Source organism: Rosa chinensis, chromosome 3 (genome assembly GCF_002994745.2).
Source record: "Rosa chinensis cultivar Old Blush chromosome 3, RchiOBHm-V2, whole genome shotgun sequence".
In the NCBI taxonomy this organism is placed as follows: Eukaryota; Viridiplantae; Streptophyta; class Magnoliopsida; order Rosales; family Rosaceae; genus Rosa; species Rosa chinensis.
The window spans coordinates 30,775,167-30,801,406 of NC_037090.1; the positions used below are offsets into that span (position 1 = coordinate 30,775,167).

The following is a 26,240-nucleotide window of genomic DNA, read 5'->3' on the forward strand; positions in this document are numbered from 1 at the left end:
CCACCCAGATGGCTCATTGGTTGCAACTGCTGGATTGGATGTGCTTGCTCGTGTTTGGGACCTCCGTAGTGGTAGAAGTATTCTTACCTTGGAAGGCCATGTCAAAAAAGTAAGACTCTAGTTTCATATTTTATTTATGTTTTTGATTATCTGATGAGATGGACAATTATGGTCGTGCTTACTTTCCCATGATTCATTCATTTTTTTCCATTGTATTTCTCAAGTTCTTGCACTCAGTTTTTCACCAAATGGTTATTATCTAGCCCCTGGGGGTGAAGACAACACTTGTAGGATATGGGATTTAAGGAAAAAGAAATCCATATACAGTATTCCAGCACACTCCAATCTCATATCACAGGTCAAATTTGAACCTCAAGAGGGATATTTCTTGGTAACTGGCTCCTATGATATGACAGCAAAGGTATCAACTACTTCTGAGCACCATTATTTCTACATTAACTGAATTGGAGTTATTATAATTGTTTTTATCATTTTATTGGTTGCTATATGCCTATATCTACTGAATACCATATTTTATCTTGTGTGCAATTTACCAGATATGGTCAGCTCGAGATTTTAAGCCTGTCAAGACGCTCTCTGGACACGAATCAAAAGTTACTTCCTTGGATGTTTCAGGTGGTAAGTTTTCATCCAATACGGTTTTGCATTTTGTTTTTATTTTTTCGTTTCTTGCTTTTACCATTTGTATGCATGACTTTTCGTATATCACTAACAAATAGGATAGTTTAAAACATAATAAGAAAATGACCCTTAAAACCATAATATGTTGATATACGGGCCTTTAGTAGCTACAGTTTACCAGCCCAAACTCCTCTCACTTGCGTAAAGAGATATGCACTTTACATTTGTCATCCCTTTCTACCTATGTGCCTCTATTAGGCTGTAGTCATATTTTCTTAAATAAGTAGATATACTCCTCGCATTAACTTTCTACTGTTTACAATCTGATGTGCTTGTCTTCCTGCTTTGAGTTCACCAAGTTAAATCTCCCTATCTTTTTTTTTTTTTTTTGTGTGCAACTTTAACTAGTCGCTCTGAGTAGGAAAACCTTGGGTCATTTTTTTATTTGATCCTTGAAGCAAGTTCATTTTTGTTGTTCTTGATCATTTTCCCAACCAGTAGTATTTTGCCAACCGGAAATTCTGCCTTCAATAATGTGAAACTAGACATATGCTATACAGCTATTTTGGCATTACTAAGGTAGAAAAGTCCCAGTAGAGAGGATATGATGCAGCAACTTCAGTATTACCCAGCAGGACTCATCCACTGGAGACAACTTTTTGACTCTTGACAATTATCGACTTTACAAAGAGATTTGAAGTCACCATTTCAATCTGGACTCATGTTTAATGTAGGAACACAATGCATGATGACTTACCACTGGCATAAACCATGACCGAAACTCCACTAACATCGGACAATTCATGTACAGTAGAATACACATCTTCCAATAGATTCACTTGTCTGGTAGTAAACAACCCAACTTTAATTGTCACACCCAATTTCAAAGCCTGTTTTTACCCCAAAACTGTTGTCTCCTTTAGTTAGTCATCTATCATGAAGGATAATAAAGACTGGACCATTGAGATAGAAAGTTGTCTCTTCAAGTATGGTTCAATCTTACTCTCAATTCAAATCAGATCATCTGGAATGATTTTGTACTATCTCACTCACATTTACTATCTCATTCACACCTTTAATCCCTTTCATCATGACTGGACATCGGAATATATATAGTTTAATCTTCCGATGCAGAAATTTGGCCTCGTATTTGATGGAATATGTTGCTGGTGCCTGTTCCACTTTCATAACCTTTGTATGAGGACATAATGGCCTTGTTAACTATAAAAATAATTGATTGTCAGCATCCTATATTACCAGCATCCTTAATTCCCCGTGTTAACCATGTAAAAGGGGGATATAACAAAAATTAGAAAATCATTTTGTTGACAATTGTACAGTCGCTGGTGTGTCATTGACATATAACATTCGTGTAGCATTACCAAACACTAAAAGAAAAATAACATTGGCATGTAGTGGGACTTGTTCATCAAATTGTCTTCTCTTAAACTTTATTCAGCTCCTTAGCTTCAAAGCTAGTTTATGGGGTTAACATCTAATCCAATGTATTGTTGTTGATGGCAGATGGACATCACATTGCTACTGTATCACATGACCGAACTATCAAACTATGGTCGAGCAGTACCAATGAGAAGGACCAGGAAATGGATGTTGATTAGGACAAGCTGAATTTGGAAAGGAGAATCAAGTCTTGGCTGATTTTGTTTGGCGATAAGTGGATTATACAAAAAGTTTTTCTGAGACACGAATGTTGGAGACTTGCAATTAGATAATGGCTGTATTCAGAGGGAATCCTTGCTAACTGACGTATTTGTGTAGTTCGAATATATTTTTAGTTGTGGAAGTGACCAGCTGTTTACTACCCGTGGAAGAGCTTTCTTATGTAATGCAAAAGGCTTTGAATACTTTCCATCTTAGATTACTGCTGAATAGTTAACTAATACTCATCTGTTATAGGCTCGTCGTTGCGATTAATTCCTTATGCTTTAGTGGCTCGGTTTGTAAACATGATATTTGTGTTAAGCTTAGATGAGAATGAAACTGGGTCAAAGGCAAGCAGATACTGTAGAGACTGTGTGTGAACGGATTATATTTCAAAAGCTTATCATGAGATTTAAAACCCATGTATCACAAGATCGTGGTGTGGTTGATATTCGTAATCAGCAAATCATGGACGTTTTCCTTTCCATACCTCAAGTTTGCTATGGTTGAGAGCTGAATAACATGATGGCATTTCTATTTTCTTGATTGGGAAACCGAGAAAGATCATACTCCTCAAAAGATTTGGCAAGTACAGCTGCTTGTCCCTAGTTTATCTTCCCTGTCATCCTGCTAATTGTTTTGGGAAAAACTTCATAAGATCATTGGTTCAGATTCATGATCGATGTCGTGGCATATGCCTCAGATGTGATGTGAAAGTCTAAACAATACTTGCAAGATTTTGATTTTCAAGTAGTTTGAAAATTCTGTAACAAGTCATAACTGAAGTTGCAAAATTAAGGTTCTACTTATCATTTATAACGGTGGAATGGAAAGACGAGAGGGAGGAAAATGGCGTAAATCCCAACTACAACCATAGGCGTTACAACAAAGTAAAAATGTGCTAGTATCTTCAACTCCATTCTATGCCTAGTCTTCATATTCATATTCATACTGGTGCCAGTGTGCCACTGTGTGCAAGAGCCTAGACAATATATCTGTTGCACAACTTATCAGACAACTTGTTGACGTACGATTTCATGCTTGATATGCGACACAAAATCCAGTCCATGCTGCAATCCACACACTCAAGTTATATGATGAATAGTTGACAGTATTACTACAGAAGGAAATGGGATTACATGCAAGTGATCTGATCCAAGGATGAAAGGCATTTTGAAAAAAAATATATCAATTGTATAATAATTTGGAATCATTACACTCCATGGTACATCATGGATATTATCTACAATGAAATTTAGTAAAAAAAAGCCTTGAAAAATGATGCAGAAGGATTATCTCTGATATAAATACTGTTGATAGCAGTCTAAAAGTTAATGATAGTTGGAATAGTGAGCAATCGAATTTAGATTTCTCAGATCCAATCTAAGTTATAAAGTTGTAAGCTCAGTTATTAAAATTCCAAATGGCTATGATGACTGTGGTTCTGATATGTGTTGGAGCTAGCAATGATCATTTTACCGTCACATCAGCCTACCTTACAACTGTGAAAGAAGAAAATATTGCTGATTTTCCTTGGTCCTTGTTATGGAAGTTGCCCATTTCTCCTAAATCAGAATACTTCTTTTGGCATGGCAAGGTTCTTACTAATGTTGAAAGTGTCAAAAGAAGACTGACTTCTGATTCCTTATGTCCTTTATGCCATAATGAGGCTAAAACCTTGCTTCATTTCCTAAGAGATTGTATAGGGGCTGAAGGGGTTTGGAGTGGTATCATTTGTTTTGACACGATTGCTAGAACTATGCATCTGGACTGGTATGCTTGGGTTTCTGCTAATGCTCACTGCAGGAAAGATTGTTTTGGTTGTCTTCTTCACATGTTGGTTCTTATGGAAGTGAGGAAATAAAGCTGTTTTTGATGAGATATTTCATTTCCCTTCAATCCAAGCAAGATTATAATTGATGGTGCTAAGTTGTAGAACGCTGCCAGCATGGTCAGACTGGTTGGAGTAACATTAATAATAAAGCAAGTTGTCATGCAGATTCAAAAAATCATAGCTAGCAGAAGAAATAAGAAACTGTTTAAGTATAATGTATTTGAGAGAGATTGATGAGAGAGATGTGTTCTTATTATTGAGAATAGGAGCCCTATATATAGGGATTACAAAGTGCTAGTTCTAATGTTACAAGGAATACCAATCCGTGTAGGATTGGGAAATCTAGAACCTTCTCTCCTATTGCTACTCCTAGTTTGATAAGGCACACTAAATCGATATTCCTTCAACACTCCCCCTTGTGCCGCTTCAAACTTGGTGGTGACGCTTCATCCGTTGCCTCGTTAAAAACCTTGCCAGGTAACAAAAACCCTGTGGGATAAAAATAACCCTGGTCGAAGGACAAAAAGAGCACAACACGTCCTTCACTCTTCGAGATCGAACATGTAGACATCATAACTCCCCCTGATGTCGATATCTCCCCCTGATTGCTATAATCGTGGGAGTTCGGATAACTTTCTCAATCCGATGCTCTTCACATGTTTCTCGAAGGTGGATTTAGGTAACGACTTAGTGAATAAGTCCGCTACATTATCCTCTGATCGGATTTGATTCACTTCAATCTTTAGAAGTGATTGTTGTTGCTGATTATAAAAGAACTTAGGCGATATATGCTTGGTGTTGTCGCCCTTGATGAAACCTAACTTCATTTGTTCAATACAAGCTGCATTATCCTCATAAATGCATGTAGGTTCATTTGTGGTAGACTTCAAACCACAACTTCCTTGAATGTGTCGAATTACGGACCTTAGCCATACACATTCACGTACAGCTTCATGTAGAGCAATAATCTCTGCATGATTTGAGGAAGTAGCAACAAGGGTCTGTTTTGTAGACCTCCAAGATATCGCAGTGCTTCCCATGGTAAAGACATAACCAGTTTGGGAGCGACCTTTGTGAGGGTCAGAGAGGTACCCTGCATCAGCAAAACCCATCAAGACATCATTGTCGTTTTGATGGAGGGAGATAGGAGAACGCCGGCCACCATGAGCGGTGGCGGCGCCGGCGGCGGCAACATGGCCGGCGGCCATTCCATGGACGGGGGCGTTTTGCCTTTTGGGGTCCAATCCCAATTTTCCGTCATTCCTTTTCTCTCTGTAGGGATAGAATAGGCCCATATCAATCGTACCTCTTAGGTATCGAAAGATTGTCTTTATACCAATCCAATGGCGGCGTGTTGGCGCAGAGCTATGTCGAGCTAACAAGTTCACTGCGAATGAGATATCCGGTCTTGTGCATTGAGCTAAGTACAATAATGCGCCTATTGCACTCAAATAAGGCACCTCGGCCTCTAATGGTTCTTCGTCCTCATCCCTTGGACGAAACGGATCTTTTCCGGGCTCAAGACTACGGCCAATCATGGGAGTACTCGTAGGCTTTGCTTTATCTTCATTAAAGCGCCTTAGGATTTTCTGAGTATATGCAGACTGATGGATCAAGATTCCATCACTACGGTGCTCGAGTTCTAAACCGAGACAAAACCGTGTTTTCCCAAGATCTTTCATCTCAAATTCGGATTTCAAGTATTTAGCAGTTTCCTTCAACTCATCTAGAGTTCCAATTAGGTTCATGTCATCGACATAAACTGCTACGATTGCAAATCCGGAACTTGTTCTTTTAATGAACACGCATGGGCATATTTCATTGTTAATATATCCCTTCCCAATCAAGTAGTCACTTAGACGGTTATACCACATCCGTCCGGATTGTTTTAATCCATATAGTGAGCGTTTTAACCTTATTGAAAACGCGCTCCGTGGTTTAGAGCCACTTGATTTGGGTAATTGGATCGAAGTCCATCTGGAACCTTCATATATATCTCTGAATCTAGATCCCCATAGAGATATGCTGTAACCACATCCATAAGCTGCATGTCAAGTTTTTCGGAAACTACCAAACTGACGAGGTAGCGGAACGTTATAACGTCCATTACGGGAGAATATGTCTCCTCGTAGTCAATTCCAGGGCGTTGTGAGAAACCTTGCGCCACAAGGCGGGCTTTGTATCTAACAACCTCGTTTTTCTCATTACGCTTTCTAACAAAGACCCATTTATGGCCAACAGGCTTTACACTTGGGGGTGTCTGCGTTACAGGCCCAAATACCTGTCTCTTTGTTAGTGAATCCAATTCAACCTGGATTGCATCTTTCCATTTAGGCCAATCCGCTCTTTGTTGACATTCTTCAACAGAGCGAGGTTCGATATCATCATATTCTATAATTCCTTTTGCAATATGATATGCAAATGCATCATCAAACGCCATAGAATTTCTATCCATCATCTCATGTACACTAGTGTAATTTATGGAGATCTCTCTATTCTCTGGAGTTGGTTCTGACATTGGAGCGTCCCCCAATGATGTCTCTTGGACATAACCATAATCCGGAATATTCTCATGAGATGGATTATTTACATCGATGATTAATGGATTATTTTGTGCCGAACTCGCTTTCTTTCTTGGGCGAGAATCCATTGAACCTATGGGCCTCCCGCGCTTCTTGGCGGGAGCCGTGGGCCTAGCCACAACGTCACCATCATTGAGAGATGGGACGTTGGCGCCATGCTCATGCATTCTTGAGTTGGCGTCATGTCCTCTACTTTTAGGGACATCAATCCTTGCAGGCACGTTTGCAGCAGGTATGTGTGATCTCGTCACTTTAGCGATATCAGAAAACGCATCAGGCATCGAATCTGCTACGTTCTGAAGATCGAGAATTCTCCGCACTTCAATTTCTGACTGTGCGGTTCGGGGATCAAGATGAGACAGAGTGGGGACAGACCACGACAATTCCTGTCGTTCCTGTTGAACATTGATGTTCTTATCTCCCCCTAACGACGGGAAGACTGTCTCATCGAAGTGACAATCCGCAAATCTAGCGGTAAAGAGATCGCCTGTCAAGGGTTCTATGTAGCGGATAATCGTTGGAGAATCATATCCAACATAAAGGCCTAATCGTCTCTGAGGACCCATTTTGGTGCGCTGTGGCGGCGCAATAGGCACATAGACTGCACACCCAAATATGCGTAAGTGTGAGACATCAGGCTCATACCCAGTAACCATCTGGGACGCAGAGAAGGGTTGAGTGGCAGTGGGCCTCAGACGAATAAGCACAGCTGCATGCAATATTGCATAGCCCCAAGCAGAAATAGGGAGATTGGTGCGCATCACCAATGCTCGAGCAACCATTTGTAGTCGTTTAATGGTGGCTTCTGCGAGACCATTTTGGGTATGAACATGAGGAACAGGATGTTCAACATCAATCCCAATGGACATGCAATAATCATCAAAAGTCTTTGATGTAAACTCCCCAGCATTGTCTAATCTTATAGACTTAATGGGATGATCAGGGTGGTGAGCCCGTAACTTAATTATTTGTGCTAGGAGTTTAGCAAATGCAGCGTTCCTTGTGGACAATAGCATGACATGTGACCAGCGTGTCGATGCATCAACCAACACCATAAAATATCTAAATGGTCCGCATGGTGGTTGAATAGGTCCACAAATATCACCTTGGATTCTTTGCAAGAATGGTATATTTTCTTTGGTGTCCTTTGCATAGGATGGTCTCGATCCTAACTTTGCTAAAGAGCAGGCTTTGCAGAACGAATGATGGGCTTTGGAAACAACCAATGAGGATTTTGGTTGAGCCATGAAATCACAATGGACCTTAGAAGTAAAAATGGGAGTCAAGGGAGCAGGGGTGGCGTCAAAGCCACCCTTGGGCCGCAGGGGGATGGCGGCGCCGACCGGGGATGGCCGGACTTGAGGGGGAAAGGCGCCGTGAGGCGCAGGTGCTCCTCCTTGATCCAAATTTCGAGTTTTACTTCCTTTCGTTCTGAAAAAGGGATGTCCGTGTGAAGTCTTTAATATACGGATCATCATGTCACGACCTGGGTGTCCCAAACGGTCGTGCCAAAGCCTATACGTGTCGGAATCCCATAAATCATCTCTCATGACATGGTTGGATTCAATGACTCGAATAGTGGTTGCATACAACCCACTAGAGCGACACATAAGTTTCTCTAATACTCGTTTATTTCCGTAGTCATTAGAGGTGATGCAAAGGAACTCTTGTCCATTCTCACAATGCGTTTCCGCATGAAAACCATTGGCTCTTATATCTTTAAAATAATAAAGTTCGAAAAACATGTCTACGACATGAGATAAAATAAATCGATACTTTATTAATAATATCCAATGATGACACCAAAGTTTCGTGACCATAATCTAATCCAATATAAAAATCAAATCGTAGACAAATCGTAGTCACTCTATCCGTTCGGCAATTTCAATTTAGTTGTGACCAGGTAAGGTAAGGCGAGATTTTGGTGGAGCGTTGCTCACTTTTAAAACCGTTCTCTCAGATCAAACCTTGCCTAGACATCACAAGTACTCTTGAGTACGCCTAGAGGGAAAGAGTTAATACAATAAGTCATTTTATTGATATAAGGCATAATTGCCATGACATAATTCTTGGAAAAATAAAAGACTATAAATAAAAATCTGCGGTATTTTGTCTTCATCGCCAGATTTAAAGTCTTTGTGAACTCGAAGTCTTGATCACCATGATGCGACTACCTTCGTAGGTACATTGCAAATTCAGGTCCATTGATCAGACGTTCCATATCAGAAATAGACACCATAAAGAGGATTCTCCCTTGATTGAGGCGCATTGGCGCAATATGCATAGTCCCTAGGACTGGTGGCGTTGGAAAGTGGTGCCCATGGCCAACGTTGGCTCCATGGTTTCCAACCCTATTTCCCTCAAAATCACGCCTCCTACGGTCGTGGGATTGTCGCCTTGAGCGATTACCTTCTTGAGCATTTCGATCATATGGATCATGACGTCGATGGCGACTTTCTCTAGCCATAAGACGATGCTCTTGATAGCTATCTTGAAGCCTATCAAATCTTCTTTTCACAAGTTCATTGCCATGTCTTTCAGTAGTGACCATAGCTTCAATAAGCTGTTGAAAACTTGTGATCCGCCTTGCATTTACATGAGTCCGGAATAAGTCAGAGGACCTCATAGCATAGACGGGGAAGGTATTGAGGGTTTTCTCAATCAATTGGTCTTCTGTGATTGTTTTTCCACAGAGACGCATCATTGCTCTGATGCTGAGAGCTTCCGAATAAAATTGCATGACAGTGTCAAATTCAGAAAAGCGAAGATGTTTCCATTCTGCTTCTGTATTCGGAAGTATGGAGTCACGAACATTGCCATATCGTTCGCGAAGCGCATGCCAAAGCTTTATGGCGCTATCCTCATTTATGAACTCAAACTGTAGGTCACTATCCATGTGACGTTTCATGAAGGCAAGTGCCTTGGAATTATCTTTCTCAGTTTGAGGGTCTGGAGCTGTTTCTATAGGACAAAGCTCTTGGATTGTATGCAATAAATCACGGGCAATGAGGTGGATCTCGACATCAGTGACCCAAATTAAGTACATTTTGCCTGCATAATCCAATGGAACAAAATCGAGTTTGTTTGTGTTTGACATCCTGAAAGATGAAACAAAAACAAGTTAGTTTCGGAGTCAATGCTTCCACGAAAACTAAATAAGATTTCCGAGCTATGCTACCAAGAAATCGATTTCCAAGAATAATTGGATTAGACCGAAACAATGATGTTTATATGGTCGTTAATCGATGCTTACGGACGCTCTTAGTCCGAAGTCTTACGAACGCTCTTAGTTCGTTAATTGCGTGAATCCCCACGATTCCGCTTTTCTCAAAAATCGAACCCACGTTATAAGAAAGGTGGGATGTAGAAGAAGGGAGGTTTTCAAGTCCCCGAGAAAAGAAGAAGAAATATAAATTCTGAAATTATAGGAACTTCAAAACTTACTCTTTTGAATACTTACTTGTATTTGGATCACGCGCGTGTCGATGCAGGCGTGATGGAGCGAAGCAATCCGAGTAGATTCTGTTCTGAACAGCTTGTACCTCGATTGGTGTACAGATCTCAATATGACTCCGATAAGGCTGAAATTCGGAGGTTAGATGGAAGAGACAGAGACGAACAACTTTGATGAAGAAAGTTTTTCGATCTGAGCTTCCGAACTAGACGTTTCGAGGCTTGCAAGAAGACGGATGTGCACAGGAACGGGAAAAGATGCAGTGGGTGTGCGTTGGCTTGTTTGCGCAGCAGGGATGCTTCGGTGGCAGCAGGCTGGAACGCAGGGCTGCAGGGAGGGGGCAGCAGGGGCTGCTGTGCAAGGTTGCAAGCGCACGGGCGCTCGGGCTGCAGCGAAGGCTCGGCTAGCTCGGGCTAGGGGCTGATTTGTGAATGAGTTTTGGTTTTCTGTTTTGTGGTTAGAGTCGTGCTGATAACGTGTTTAAGTATAATGTATTTGAGAGAGATTGATGAGAGAGATGTGTTCTTATTATTGAGAATAGGAGCCCTATATATAGGGATTACAAAGTGCTAGTTCTAATGTTACAAGGAATACCAATCCGTGTAGGATTGGGAAATCTAGAACCTTCTCTCCTATTGCTACTCCTAGTTTGATAAGGCACACTAAATCGATATTCCTTCAACAGAAACTGTAGTACTTATTTTGCTCACATAGAAACAAGCCACCAAAAGAGTTCATCAAAATAGAAAGATAAAGCCATCAAAGATTTATCACATATTACAAGTTGCTCCTTTTAATTCGGATTACCACAAGTTTCTAGTCCTACATGCAAGGAGATAAAGAAGCTAGGCAGCGTCGCCAGTATCACCAACTATCCAATACAAGGGTGTAGAGGCCATCACAACGCATTTATCATCCTCTTCATCTTAGCAGACCTCCTGGAATCGGGTTCTTCAATTGCTCTCTCAGTGAGTACGTGCTTGATACGACACATTGACTTCCTCACCTGAATTTCATGATGACAACAACAAGGAATCAACAATGATAATAGAATTTGCAAGAAGAATAAACAAAGGAAACTATTGTTCATGCAAAGGAGATTTTGAAGTACTTCAAAGTATTTTTCTGTTGATACAAATCAGAAAATGGTTAAAAGAGAGGGTCATACTTTGGGAAGGCGCTCAGGATTAGGAAAACGAAGATTCTGTGCGTGAAGCATCTGACGTTGAGTCATCAGCATGTTTTTCTCTTTAAGCAGGACAAACCATAGCTTATTGAGATCATCCCAGGACTTCAGACGCAGTTCAGATGCCTTCCAACTTCGACCTAATAGCAATTGAAGCAGCTAGCATTGAAATAGCTGAAATATCTATCACTGAAGCAATACATAATGCATCAAGCAGTGTTGTGGAAATATATTGAACGGCATGACATGAGAGAGTCAATATTAGCAGTTGATATTATGCAAAATGTCTTGGATAGTTGCAAATAGAATTTCTTCAAGCTCTAGTAAGACCAAATTTTCAAAGCAAGTTATTAAGTTTAATTAAGAATGAGATCTTCCAACTAATACAGAGTTTAATTCCTAGTATCGCTGCAACCAAATTCCTTTTATGGAATCACCTGACTTTTGGTAAACCCATATAGCATTGATATAATAATCACTTAACAATATATAGTAATTGATCTTTTCCTATTGCAACTTCGATTCCCTTGGAAGTTGGAAATAATAGAAATATTGATCTTTCTCTGCATTTCAGCTCTAATTGGTATAGAGATTCTAATTAAATAACACTGACAAGAAAACATAATAAACGAAAACAGTGACAAAAGAATCCTTGACATCAACAATGATCAGCAGTTCAACCCACATGATATACCTTTCTTCTATAGCTCTAATTCTAGATTATACAGATACCATGTAAATTGTGCAGGTCAGCAAAATGCATACTACCAACCTTACAATGTCTGAAATCTGAATCATTTTGCAACCAAACGACTGAAATTGTAATTCTGCATGCTACCAATCTTACAGCATTAAGATTCTTTGTAGTCATGAAACGAATGTAACTGAAAATGCAGTTATTTTCCGATGAACAATTCAACCATAATCCGACTCATCTTAAGCTCTGCATTCATATACCACCTATGTGAAAAGACAACCTAAATAACCTCTGCCGAGCACTTTGAATTTCTTTAATCGATTCTCACTAAGTATACAATCCAATTACCCCAATTCATAAATGCACTGAACACAGAAAACAAGGAAAACGAAAAGCAAAACTGAAAGTATAGCACACCAAAAGCAAAACTGATTTTAATTTATCTTATGGTCCCTGGAACATGAAGCAAAGCTCCGCCACTCTGAAAAGCAAGTTCAATGTTATTTTTATAATCATATTGTTTACATAAATATCAGGATTGAAGACTGCATCAAGTGTTGAGAATGCATTTAGTCATGACAGTGATAGTATGCTTTTTTCATTTCAATATTGTCATGCTTACTGGTGAACTCGTTTTTCCATCAAGCTGATGATTAGTTGACCCCTTTTTTCAAATAAATTCATCTAAAAGCTGGTTTTTTCTCTTTTTAAGAAGAAGAACAGATTACTTTCTTTAATCAAGAATACAAACTGGAAAATAAAAGATAAAATGAAACATTAATAATGGGGATTTAGAGATAGGATCATTGCTGGGTAAAGGAATGCCCTTAGTCTATTAAGGGTTGGTTTAGTTGGGTGAAGAGGCTCTTCTGAATCTAGGTAGGTCCTATGCTCCAGTCTTATTTGAGAGTTCACTTGAGCATCTCAAACACAATAGTGGCACTGCTTATAAGTTCAAACCTTTCACACATACAGAGAATAAGATTCACATTTATTTACTTTCACAGACTGAAAGTAAAATAACTCTCAGGAGAAAAAAAAGAAGCAGACTTGCAACCCTTTAATAGATTATTCCTGGGTAATCACAGGAGCAGATGAGATCAAACCCAGAAGACTGGTCCTCACAAAAGCAGAACTGTTGCATGGCAGAACCAACCGAGCCATTTCAATTCAAAATCCTAAACAAAGCTACTGTAATCCCAATAAAGATTCCAACTTTAACTTGGAGGTGAATACCCAGATGCCTAAAACCCAATAAAGATGCCCTTAAAACCTAGATCAAAAAGACCAGATAGAAAAAACAGACCCCATTGCTACTTATAAAAATATATGGATAAGAGAAATACAAAACAGAAATTTAAAAAAAAAAAAATGGGTTCAATAAAATATGCAGAAGATTTGAGAGAGAAATTGGATGGCTTCTTGTTTGATTTGAGGTGTTTTCAGATAATAATTTCCAGGATTTCATCCATACTTTAGCTTCAGAAATAGTGAAAAACAATAAATCAAGACCAAGCAACAAAAGAAAGAGCGGGGAAGAAGATATACCACCTTTCTCGACGGTTTCAATCTCGTCGGCGTTGGGTGCCTTCTTCCTGATTACCCTGTCAGATTGAAGAGCCGCAGTTGAGGAGGGAGTGAAGGAGGCACAAGGAAGAAAAGAGGGGGGGAAAGTCTAATATCAATCTTCACCCCACAAAAACCATTCTACTACTATCATGTAAAAGTTGCCAATTCATTTAAACTCCAAGTAATCGAACTCTTAATGCCAACAATACATGAACTTTAAAACATCTTATCCCAGTTCTTTTCAATGCCAGTGAAGTTGTAATTGTATTACTTGTGTATCCAAAAGCAATGCTAGACATCGAATCGAGGCAAATCATAATCTCTTTCCTGGTAATATAATGTTTTCCATCAACGGCTAAAATACAAATTGAACTCTAATTTCATCTATTATGAATGCTCCCTTTTGTTAAATTAATTTAAAAAGATACAAGTTGTAACCCATCTCTAGAATGTCAAAACTTCAAAGTGATGTCTAATCTATGTGCTGCCGATGGTATTGACTCGCTTGCAGGAAATGTGTGTTTGTGGACGCTTGCTTGTAGAAGTTGGTTCTTTTTTGCCTCATTTATACCAACCAGCAAGGAAGTATCTCAACAGGAAACAGAAGCAGCATGCTAGAGCCTGTTGCATGTAGATAAACATTCATCAAATGAGACGCTTACACAATTAACAGACGAAAAATGCATAATCATGCAGGACAGGATGTTTAAGCTACCGTCGCAAAACCATGATAGAGATGAAGGACAAAATATTGGATTGAGTTCTAGGAAAGAGACCCAAAAGAAACACATTAATCTGACTTTTTCAGAATATTAAGGATAAAAGTTTACATACCAAGACTCTTCCCAATCTACTTTTAATAAGGATCACAGCAACCTAATATCCAGGCCCTAGAAGAATCCTTCAACACATACTAAATCATACACAGACCTCAAAATACTTAAATCTCACGACTGGTCTCATGACTTCTAAAAAAGACCTAAATCTCACGACTGGTCTCATGACTTCCCAAAAAGACCAAGACAAGCATTCTAAGCCACAATAGGGAGAAATCAACTAAAAATGCTGGTTTAAAGGCTCTATATAGGACACATATTGCAGTTATTCACATCTGCCGATTCAGACTCAGGATAACATGCCTTGGAATTTGCAGGTTATACGCACAACTAAAAATGAATAAATCACCTGGAAAACGAGAAGATAAACACAAAGTTTCTTCTCTGTCATCCTGCCAAATTGTCTTAGGAACAAGTTTACAAGTGTCCCATCATTTGTCCCAGTCAGCAGTCCAGTTTCAGGATCGAACCTGAAGAATAACAGATATGGAAAAATATTTATAAAGATTGTTAACAGAAGATGGCTCCAGCAGTTCTGGCAGTTACAAAAAGCTACCTTGGGAGACGATGGCGCGGACATGGAATGATCCCAGCAAGCTGAAAAAGATAACAGCAGATAAGATGCCTCACATGTCATGAACAGTGAGTTAATCCTACCCATGTGTAATTTTTATATGCATAGAGGGGGGAGAGAGAAGAGAGAACTAGATCAAACCTGGGGCAGTGACAAGAGAAAGTTCAAGACTTGAGGGAGAAAGAAAATCAGGAGCGTTTCACTGAACCAGAAAATTCAAAAGGCGAAGAAAAACAAAGGACAATAATCAGGCAATCAGGCAGATAATAATGGAAAGAAAATATATTGGCAAAGGAACAACCTGATTCCACAAAGGTATTAATGTTATTGGTCTAATTGAAAGAATTTTACTTCTGCACTCTTACATATCTAATGTTTAACTAGAAATCATGATCTATGACGAGATCCACACTTTTCACACCAGTTGCAGCTCAGTTTATAGTCTGATGTTCACTTATAGGCTCTCTAATGTAAGACTCTAAGGGTGCTTGAGGGACCAATTATTTCTTACGAAATACTGGAAACAGCAGCTTTTAGTTAGATAATAAACAATAAAAAGAACCTAGTTGTGGGGAATCAATTCAAACACATAGGTTCCAAATACAGCGCAATGAAAAACAAGGAAATTCCACCAGATTCTTCTACACATGCAAGAATGTAAGTTCCATGTATACAGAAAATTCTCTGAGTATGAGAATTGTCTATGGAGGAAGCCATAACTAAAGATGCAATATTATGGTCCCACATGTGTTATCCATATTACAGTGAAATTGAAAGATAAGAGGAACACACCTAAAATGGCCAAGAATCCCAACTACAGCCATAGTCATCCCAGCAAAGTATGTGTAAGTATCTCCAACAAAAGCTGAAGAAGGATACCTAAATTAAGGCAGAAAAAAAAATATTAAGGTTCAACACTTCCACAGGACCAAAGCCATGAGCATAAGAAACTTGGTAACTAAATACAGGAAGAAGCATCACCAGTTGTAAGAGAACAATGCCAAGGAGGTTGCCAGTAAGGGTTGGGCAAGATATATAGAGAATGCGTGTGCCATCTTGTACTCAAAATCTACAGATGCTCCAATTTGCATGATATTGTGTATTAAAATCTGCAGATCAGTAAGAGAGGAATGTCGAGGTATATTATGTTTCTTGTGTCTTTCAACAAAGATTCTTTCTTATCCAAAACATAAATTTTGCAACTGTATCATAAATCCTTATACTTACAGCAGATGCAATTACAACTGTCTGGCCAACTTCAAGACCATTCAATCCAGCATGAATATTAATTGAGTTTGTACAGAAAACCGCCAAAAGTCCCATATATAGTTTATACATCCATCCTTCACATCCAAGCAAAAAAATAGACCAATAAATTAAGTATGTGGTATTCATTCGTTCAAGTGTAACTGTGGCCAATACTAAAAATTAACAATTTTATTGCATATAACATAGTTATCTACCGACATCTTCAATTTATTACAACTATTTCAATTTATAACATATAGATGCAGAATTTACATGTTTCCCAATGCCTTGCTTGTGGGTTTCATTCCAGTGACTAATATATTCATCTCAGCGAAAGATGAGTGCTAGTGTGTGTCATGTGTCAAGTGTCAAGTGTCAAGGAAAAGACTAGGAGACCACGCCCATCCTTTGACATGGCAAAACAAATTAATTACAGTCTGCTCAGATTAAGTAGCAACGTTTAAAAACCTTTTATCTCTTAAATCCATTGGTTGCCATACAATCTCACGTTTACTGGATATTCAGTTTGATATGAAATATAAGATGGACATGGCAACAAGAAATCCGGTCGATGCCAAGTTTATTATAATAAAGCTTAAATAATCCTAATTAACGGTGTTAGTATAACTATAGATGTGACTACAAGTTACCTGATTCCTTGGGCTTCACTATGGCGAACCTAATATGTCCAAACACAAATTAATTAACACCTCATATATGGTTACCTTCAGGTGCACAATTTTTTGTCAGACAATTTGTGTTTATGATACTTCATGAGTCTCAATGTCACATCTTTACATCCTTAAGTGCAAAAATAAATAAATAACATAACTGAAATGTCCTTTATCATTTCAGAGAGAGGGAGGGAAGGCGGGGGAGAGAGAGACAGAGAGAGAGTACATTATTACAATAATGAGTTTATTAGTTACTAAATAATTATACCAACATGTTAGGATGAGCATACCTAGATCCCAGACCTGTAGCCCAACATATGGAACAAGAGGCTTTGGTATGATAATAGTTGTATGTCCAGCATAAGCCATCAGCAGAGGTAAAGCTGCAATTGATGGCAGTATTAATTTCCTGCTCTTCACAAATACAAGAAAGCATACAGGAATGAATATTAGTTTGGAGAGCCATCTGCGATTTCACATATATAAAGCATAAAGGAAACCAAATTTGGATTTATAATCTAGAATAATGACCGGATACTCACACTCTCCATCAAGAACATCATCTACAAATCCCAGCAATACCATAAAGCATATGGAGGCTAATGCTGCATTGTACTCAACAAGCCACTGCATGATTGAAATATATGACAGTGAGGTCTTCCACGAAAAAGACAAATATCCACAACTTACTGACATGAAATTAGAAACACTAAGCCATGATAGGTGATCTAAAAGGAATATAATCCATCAAGTCAAAGAGTTGTTCACCATGTTAGTTCTCTCATTACAGTTCTTGACTCATTCTAACTCTAAATTTAAGAGTATTTGTACCCCGAGTCTATCCTTTATTCATTTTCTACTCCACCATCTCAGCATTCACATTCCAGTAATCCTCATCACATGCGCATCATCTTCACCATTTGACAGTGTAACACAAAGCAAGGGTCATGTGACTATCCTACAAAATTCTAGATAAAAAATTCAAGCATTTAATGCCTAATGAAGCATTACCTTACAAACACCAGTTTTGCATGACCATAGCCTCCAATTCAATCCATTACTCTAACACAGCCACATGATCATCAAACAGGGCCAGCTCTTCCCTAGGACCATTGCCTAAATGACTTACGACCCCAAAATATGAAACCCCTATCTATTATTATTAATAGAGGCTACCTTTTCAATTTCTCTCCATTTATCTCTAACATCCTAGACAACCTCCATGAATACTTCTGTAAAACAATATTTTGAGCTGTTTCAATTACTTTTCTCTCCTATGTCATCACAATATTTTCTTTTAGACTTTCTCCTTGGAGAAGCCACTCAGGCATCACCAAAAGCTACGTGTTTTATCTCATAGCAAGAGTTCCAAATATCAAGGGAAAATGATAAATGAAAGAACATACTTACATTTGAATCTGCAGTGAAGTTGAAATACTGAAATAATATCGAAAAGACCAAGAAGACAATTCCAACAACAATGCCCAACGACTCTGGCCTGTGAAACAAAAGCACTAAAATTAAGTGGGAAGTACGAAACATTGTATGAATACAAAATCACCGTAACTCCGTGTCGCAAATCAGTAGAAAAGACAACTAACAGCAATAGAAATCAATCTTTGTTACTAAAATCAATTCTCAAATACAATAGTTATGAATCACTGTGCTTTATTTGTTGAAAATACTGAATTCCATATTCACAATGCACCATTCTGCTCCTAGACATTGAGAAAATATTTGCACTGGGTTAAAAAGAACAACTCTAGAATGAAAGACTAAATCTTTGAGATTTTGTAAATCATTTCCATGACCAAACACTTAACTAAGGACATGAAAAGCAATTCAGCAAGTTAAAGAAAGACTCACACTTTAATAGTACCCTGAGGAGTACCCTTTTTGTTAATATCGTAGCCAAACAGATTGCGCCTGAGAACGTATCTAGAAGCCACAGGGATCATCTTAACGGTGACGAAGAACGCCGCGAGGCTGAGGGCGGCATTGATCAGAATCGAATTTCTGAGCTCCTGCTCAATCTTGTTTGGGACCCAGGTATTAGTGATATGCATCTCTGCTATGCCGGATTTTGGTGGTGTCTCCATCACCGGGAGAGTCTTCTTCGACCATATTCAAGGGCAAGGTGGAGAAGTTGGGGCTTGGGTCCGTGGACCTTAGTTCAAATGTGATGGGCTATTCAATTACAGGTTCAAGGCAGTGGACTGGTGGCTTGGGATTGTTTTTGGTCTACTGCATTTCGTGACCCTTTGAATCTTACATTCATGGGAGGTTCTTTGCAATTTACTAGTATTTTTGTACACCAATTGAGATCTCTAGGCGAACTTACTAGTCTAGTTGTTTCGAATCATGTAATATTCACTAGGTTACGAGCTTCTCCTGCTAGTTGCTTGTTTAGAATAAGTGAGCTCATTTTGTTTGCAATGAGGGTTACTTGTCATTTGTTAGGAAGCTTGTGCCATCTAGAACTTTTGGCATGAGACCACTTATGATGTATGTGCCTTCTGGTCATGAATAAGTAATGAAGTTTTTTTTTTTTTTCGTCTCTTTTCTAAAAGAGGATCAAAGGATTCCACTCCTACCCCCATGGTGACTCGAACCCATGAATTCGTCATTAGGTAGTGGGTGCTCTAACCACTAAACTAACACCACTTCGTCAGATAAGTAATGAAGTTATCTATTTCTCAAAAAAAAAAAAAAAACACTAATTTGTTATGTTAGGTTTTTTAAAATTAGTCAATTTGATATATTGGGTTTTATTTTAGCTAACTTGCTAGTCTAAAACTTTCAAAATTAACTAATTTTCTTTCTAAATTTTCAAAACTAGCCATTTACTATCTCAGGTTTTCAAAAGTAATCAATGTTTGTACGGAGAAATGGACGAAGTCAAGTTAATTTGATAGAATAGTAGTAAAGTGGCTAATCTTGAAAACCTAAGGTAGCAAAAATTAAACATAGATTACCAAGACTATGGTAAAGTAAACCTACAGTAGCAAATATTGGCTATTAAACCAAATTTTTTCTTTCTCACTCTTGTATTAGGCTCCAAAAAATTCGAATATTCTTATTGGCCCGAACCACCACATTGCACTGTTAAGTAGTAATCCAATACCACAAAATAATTAGTCATTGGGAGAAGGTCTTCCGTAGACCGTAGGGAAATTGTGCCACCTAGATGATGTGGTTGTCAGTGAATATCCAACATCTTACATTTATGTACTTACAACTATCTCTTACTTCTTGGACAGAAATGCGAAAACTTTTCACACCCACCTCCTAATACAATTGTCAAATCAAATATGACACGACTCAATGCACAGTTTGAAACCTTCATGAAATAAAATTGGTTAAACCTTTACAATTAAAAATAGGTCATTTGTCAATGGTCAGGATGTAATCTATGAGGATTCGTGTTAGGTCTGGGAATTCCACACCGAGAAACCGATACCGATCCTGTCCGATCCGTGCCAAAACCGATTAGGTCAGTATAGCAAAGACAAAAAGTTAGAACGCTAATCTTATCATGTAAAGCTTATTGTTCATTTACCTAAGGAACTATAGGTTTTCCACTTTGATTATTAAGACCCAGAACTCTAGCATATCTTAATATGGAGTCAATTATATGCTCATCAATCAAAGTATGCATCCAAAGACCAATAAACACATAAATGATGGAATTGAAGCACAAAATTAGCAAACAAGTTATAACATGTAGAAGTAGCAATTTTCAGATTATCAAGAAACCTAAAACGTTAACATACTTCATGGTATTTGGAAATTAAACATCAAAACATGCTTTCAATCCCATAAGTAATCTAAACATCCAAATCATCATAACAAAAATTTGTTTTGTTTTTTTATTTATTACAAATTAAGAAAACCGAAAACAAAAGAGTTGTGTTCATGGTAACACTTTTGAAATCTTCAAGAACGCAAGAAGCTTAAAAGGTGGTGAATGATCTTGAATGTTGCTGACGGCAAGGATGCTTGAATGGAGGATGCTCACGGATTCCTAGTCATGTTAGGTTTCCTTTTCCTGGTAGGATTGAAAAAACTTCATTTCTCTATTTCTTTCTCATTTTTGTGCCATTTCCTCCTTGCTTGCCTTTATAGACTCAAAACTACCTAAAAACAATAACTAAGTTAGAAATGATAATGTTAAAAGAATAACTAAGTAATAACGTTAAAAACGTAGCAAATATTGCTCTCATCATTTCCTATGCTTCATTTCTTACACTACTGAAGACAATCGTTCAACTATGGGATAAGCTGGAAGTGCAAAATTTCGATTTGGGAAGAGTTCTCTCTATTAGGTGGGAAACTTTGAAGACTTGGCAAAACATATATGTATCAATATACATGCCTCATGCCTGCACCACTCTTGGAGGTGGAAGATGTATAATGTATCAAGGTGCTTGGGCCCTGCCATGTGTACTGTTCTTTCTCTTTGGACATACTTATTATTGTTGATCAGTCCTGGGCCTTGATTTTGTATTGTTCTATCTCTTTTAACCCACTTATTTGTGTTGATCAGTTGACTAATGTTGTGACATTATACTCTATGCCAATGACCAAAATATCGAAGATGATGGAAATATCGTTAGTTCAAAAAAAAAAAATCGAAGGAAATATCCAGAAAATATCGAATATCGATAGAAATTTTATCAAAATTTTGGATAAAAGTTGTATGATCAACTAAAAATATACTAAAAATAACATATTAGAAAGATGTTAAAATTAATATCGATACTTGTAAAAAACGAAAATTTCGAGGATATCTTGGATATTTTAGTCCTTGAAATATACGTGCATATATATGGGTTGCGCACTTTTCTGCTTTCTACCTAATACAGAGCAATTATGTTATGTAATTGTGTATGATCCAAAAAAATTTGTTTGTTTCTTTTTTCAAATTTCTAGAGTATATGTCAATAATTAATAGTTTTTCTCATTTTTTTGATATATCTACTTTGCCCTTCTGATTGTGGAGAGTTAAATTAAGTATCTTTCTTCCCTAATCTTATCATCCATTAGAATTTGAAATATTAAGCTAAAAAATCAATTTGTTTTGACTATATATCATAATCAATTACATCCTTAATTTCATCCTTACTTTTATATTGTGATTACTGACTTGAGTATATATTTCTATATCTACGTGAGAAATTCTTCTATCCTACGGTAGAACCATGTAGGACTGCCACATGATATGCCGCCCCAATCAAAACTCCCCACGTGGATTGTTTTTACAACTCATATCAGCTGTATTCAATTGCAGTAAATCAAAAAATATGAAACAAAAAAAACAAAAAAAAAAAACTCTTAAACGTCCCGTTAACTACTGCCGTTGACTGAAACGAGAAATTCATCCTCCCGTCATCTTCATCTTCATCCCCAATTTCAAAACCTACTTCCGCAGAGCTGAGAATCACGTAGAGACCCCGTTGACGCTAGGAGGGCATATGGGCGCCATCGTCCTCGATCTTTGTCCCGATTTCGGAATCTAAGCACACACATGATCAATGTAATCATATGAGACGTACAATAACTTAATTGAAGACTTTGTTTACCTTGATTATGATCTTTGGCTCCATCTCCATTCATTTGCTGGAGAGAGAAACTGCAATCTTTGTAGACGAATTAGCAGTGAATACTTTGGGTGTTGAAAGAAACGATAGTATTGGAATTTTATTCCTTAGGGTTTCGTTGGTGATCTAACAATCTGATATATATTTAATCCCATGATAGGTTTTCACTCTCAACTACTACATTTCTAATTTACCTACTAAATAGTTATATGTAAGTGAGGCTAGAATACCAAAACCTTCAAGCTAAAAAAAAGGCGTATCTTCTACGATCATAGGTACAATATAGTAGAAAACCTAACAAAGAGGATGATACAAAAAAAATAATTTTGATTCTAATATAGAGGTGTCATACAAAAATAAACCTCCTATATATCAGATACATACTTGAAATCAAATTAACTAGAAAAAGTGTTCTAATGATTAGGTACCTTATCATATAGGTATAATATAGAGACTTTCAACCTAATAAACATGGTCAACTTGCGATGAAAAAAAAAAAAAAATCTATTAGTTGGGTTAAAAACTTAACCTCTACCTTTAAGTTAGGTTGAAAGTAATACAAAAAGTTACCTTTTTTTTTTTTTGAAATAGAACGTCAAGCCTTTCATATATTCAAATATAAGTGATTACACAACATGACCTACCCTCGAAAGGGTCACGTCAATATCAAGCCATGCAGACTACCCTAAAGCAACCAAATGAAATCACTATGGTAATAGGACCAAGAACCCATAGTCTCTCACGGTTGTAAATAAGTACAAAAAGTTACCTTTAAAATAAAAAGTTTAAATTATCAAAAAGTAAATATCAAATTCACTTAAATCTATATAACCTTTGAATTCAAAAAATTATATAAAGAAAAACTCCATAATTCAATCATGACGAATTTAATGAAAACTACAATAATAATGGGACAAATAAAAAACATTTACAATTAAGGTATTTAAAAATGACGTTAATCTTGCTAGTTGACTTATGTTTGTCAGATTTAAATTATGACAATTTATGTAATTCTTTAAAAATAAAATCTAATATTTTATCCTAGTTGACAATAATTGAGTGTAGAGCATTGAAAAGAAATAATAGGTGGGTTTTTTCCATTAGATTTTTAGGAATTGGGTGTATAATGAATTGTCCCATCAAATATTTGACGCGACAATCCTTTTGGATGGTTAAGAAGAAACGACATTCTACATTACCTTGGTGTGGAATCTTAGGTGGCGTTCGGTAACGTTTTCAAGTCATCATTTTCATTTTATAAAATGAAAATGGCTTGAAAATGCGTTCGTTGGTTTGTTTTCAAAAATGCAGAAAATAATTTTTGAAAATATTTTTTTATTTTACTCGTAAAACAGGAAAACGACAAATAGACGTTTTCACATTTTCATTTTCATATTTTAGAAAACACGGAGATATATTTTCCAAAACAAAGAAAAAAAAGAACGTGCTCTCTTATTCCATATTCTCACATCGCTATCTTCTTCTCAGGTCTCTCTCTCATCTTTAGTCGTCATCTTCTCTCGTTTTTGAAAATTGCTTTCGGAATAACCTATCGGACACATTTTCGGATCTCAAAAATCTAATCTTGTTTTCTCGTTTTTATTTTCAAAATCGATTTTTGAAAAACCATTTTTAAAAACGTTACCGGACAAGCCCTTAGATTCCAGAGACCTTGTTGCTTCTGGTATAAGATGGTCCACTGGCAATGGTCAAAACATAACTTTGGCTTTTCAACTGGGCTTTCCCTTTTCCACTGAACAATTTTGTGCCTGAAGAAAGACGTACTTTCATTAACACTTCTGAAATTGTTGCTGACTATATATCCACTTCTGCTTGGAATGTCACTAAACTTTCTACTGTACTGCCTCCTGATTTTGTTGACAAAATCTTTCAAATTCCTTTACCCTATTTTCTTTGTCTGGATCAAATGTTCTGGGGTGCAACTGGTAACTGTAGCTTCTTGATCAAATCTGCATCTGATCTCCTTATCCAAAATAAAACAGCACATTCTCATTCTAAACTTCTTCTCAAAATGTGGAAACAATGTATTCCACCAAAAATTAAAGTCTTTGCTAGGCAGCTTATTAGAGGCAGATTACGTAATCGTGATTCTATCTTTACCAATCAGCCTATCGAACGTAGCTGCCCCCTCTGTAGTCTCTATCCTGAGTCTCAAGATCATCTGTTTTTATCTTGTCCTATTACTAGAATGGTTTGGTTGACCACCTTTCCCAGTTTACCTTTACAGATTTGGCAAGCTTTTTTTGTGGATTGGCTTCAGCTACTTATCTTAGGAAGGCCAGGAATGATGTTATTTTTAAAAATTTGAACTTTAGTCCTTCAAAGATAGTCCGGAGAAGTTACCAGTCTTCCTCTACTGATTTACCTAGAGTGCTCCCTACTCTATTATTATGTGGATCCTCCCAAAGTCACCGAAAACGCTGCCCCTGCTGGCGACCCGCGTTCCGGATCGAACGAACCCAATCGCGGGGCGTTCGCGATCCGGATCGCTATGTTTAGCGATCCCATGGTTTTGGGCTTTTGGCGAACTCACGCATTCCAATCACAACTCAAAGTCTGCAAGCCTTTTGCTTAGGAAATTTCATCGTCAAGCTCCCATCCTTAGGCACTTTAATCGTTACTGAATGCCTCATCGAGATGAAGATTTCCCCTGATAAGGTACTACTGAGCAATTCAAACGTTGCTGTAGGTTTTTTTTTTTTTTTGTTAAACTTTTCCATATGTTGAATGATTGATTATTGCTATAGGATTTTTTTTTTTTAAACTTTGCCGTAGGTTGAATGATTGAACTCCAATTAATTGTCGTAATTATTGTGTTATAATTAACATATATTTCATCCTATGCACTTAATGCCTTAATTGCATCCATGCTTGTTACACAGCTTATTAAAACCTTTATCCATATTCTCTAGCATATTTATTCACTGAGTTATCAATGTATTTTTTATATAGCAATATCTTGTAACTTGCTGTCTTTTTCTTTTACCAAGTATATTAATTAGTTTAATTACTAACTTGATATATGTATGTTTTGTTTCACACGATATCACAAATAAACAGGTACTAGCTCAACCAGTATCAAGTTCATCTGCTGAAAGGAATTGGAGTACGTATTCATACATTCACAATGTCAAGAGAAATAGGCTGAATGCTGAAAGAGCTGATAAATTAGTTTTTATTCATTCCAATATTCGTCTGCTTTCACGTTTCTCCGAAGGTTACAATAATGGAACTTATAAGAGATGGGACATTAATCCGGAATCAACGGAAGTAGATGATTCACCAATGAGATTGGAGGATTTGAGATGGAGAATGTTAGACAGAGACTATGTTGATGAGGAAGAATCATCGCGTACCAAGAGTACTTCAAGCAGACCTGTTCCACCCATTCTCAATGCACAACTGATTCAACCAGGAACACATCAAACTGATATATCCAGATTTGCAAAAGCAAGAGACTCAAGCGGCACTTCTAAATAAGAACTTAGACAGGCGTGATGGCCAAGCCTCCCACTGGGTTCCAGCCATCAAAAAAAAAAATTACTTTTAAGCATTATTTTTCTTTCTTGGATTGAAAAACTCAATTAATTTTTGAGTAGTAGTGACAATTTATTTTTATTTATAATTTTTCTTGAGATTTTTATTTATGGTATGGTTATCT

At 37.5% G+C, this 26,240-nt stretch overlaps 3 protein-coding genes across 5 annotated transcripts in view; 1 reads left to right on the forward strand and 2 right to left on the reverse strand.

Moving 5' to 3' along the window:
- Positions 1-26,240, forward strand: part of LOC112192024 (SH3 domain-containing protein C23A1.17) — a 72,643-nt gene that overhangs the window by 19,268 nt on the left and 27,135 nt on the right. The gene's annotated exons all lie outside the window — the stretch shown is intronic.
- Positions 10,765-11,824, reverse strand: LOC112192390 (39S ribosomal protein L47, mitochondrial). The gene is made up of 3 exons (XM_040516403.1): positions 11,798-11,824; positions 11,343-11,519; positions 10,765-11,180 (listed from the first exon to the last, which is right to left on the reverse strand). Exons 1-3 carry the CDS (start codon positions 11,822-11,824, stop codon positions 11,073-11,075), a joined length of 312 nt encoding a protein of 103 aa, XP_040372337.1. The 3' UTR covers positions 10,765-11,072.
- Positions 13,872-19,236, reverse strand: LOC112192027 (UDP-N-acetylglucosamine--dolichyl-phosphate N-acetylglucosaminephosphotransferase). Of its 2 annotated transcripts, none has more exons than XM_024331540.2 (11): positions 18,825-19,236; positions 18,369-18,456; positions 17,497-17,585; positions 17,249-17,370; positions 16,264-16,379; positions 16,018-16,145; positions 15,829-15,915; positions 15,178-15,238; positions 15,019-15,059; positions 14,812-14,932; positions 13,872-14,247 (listed from the first exon to the last, which is right to left on the reverse strand). In XM_024331540.2, exons 1-11 carry the CDS (start codon positions 19,055-19,057, stop codon positions 14,188-14,190), a joined length of 1,146 nt encoding a protein of 381 aa, XP_024187308.1. In that variant the 5' UTR covers positions 19,058-19,236; the 3' UTR covers positions 13,872-14,187. The 2 variants fall into 2 exon arrangements, with proteins under 2 accessions (XP_024187308.1, XP_024187307.1); XM_024331539.2 differs by having other exon boundaries at positions 17,249-17,341; positions 17,501-17,585; positions 18,825-19,235.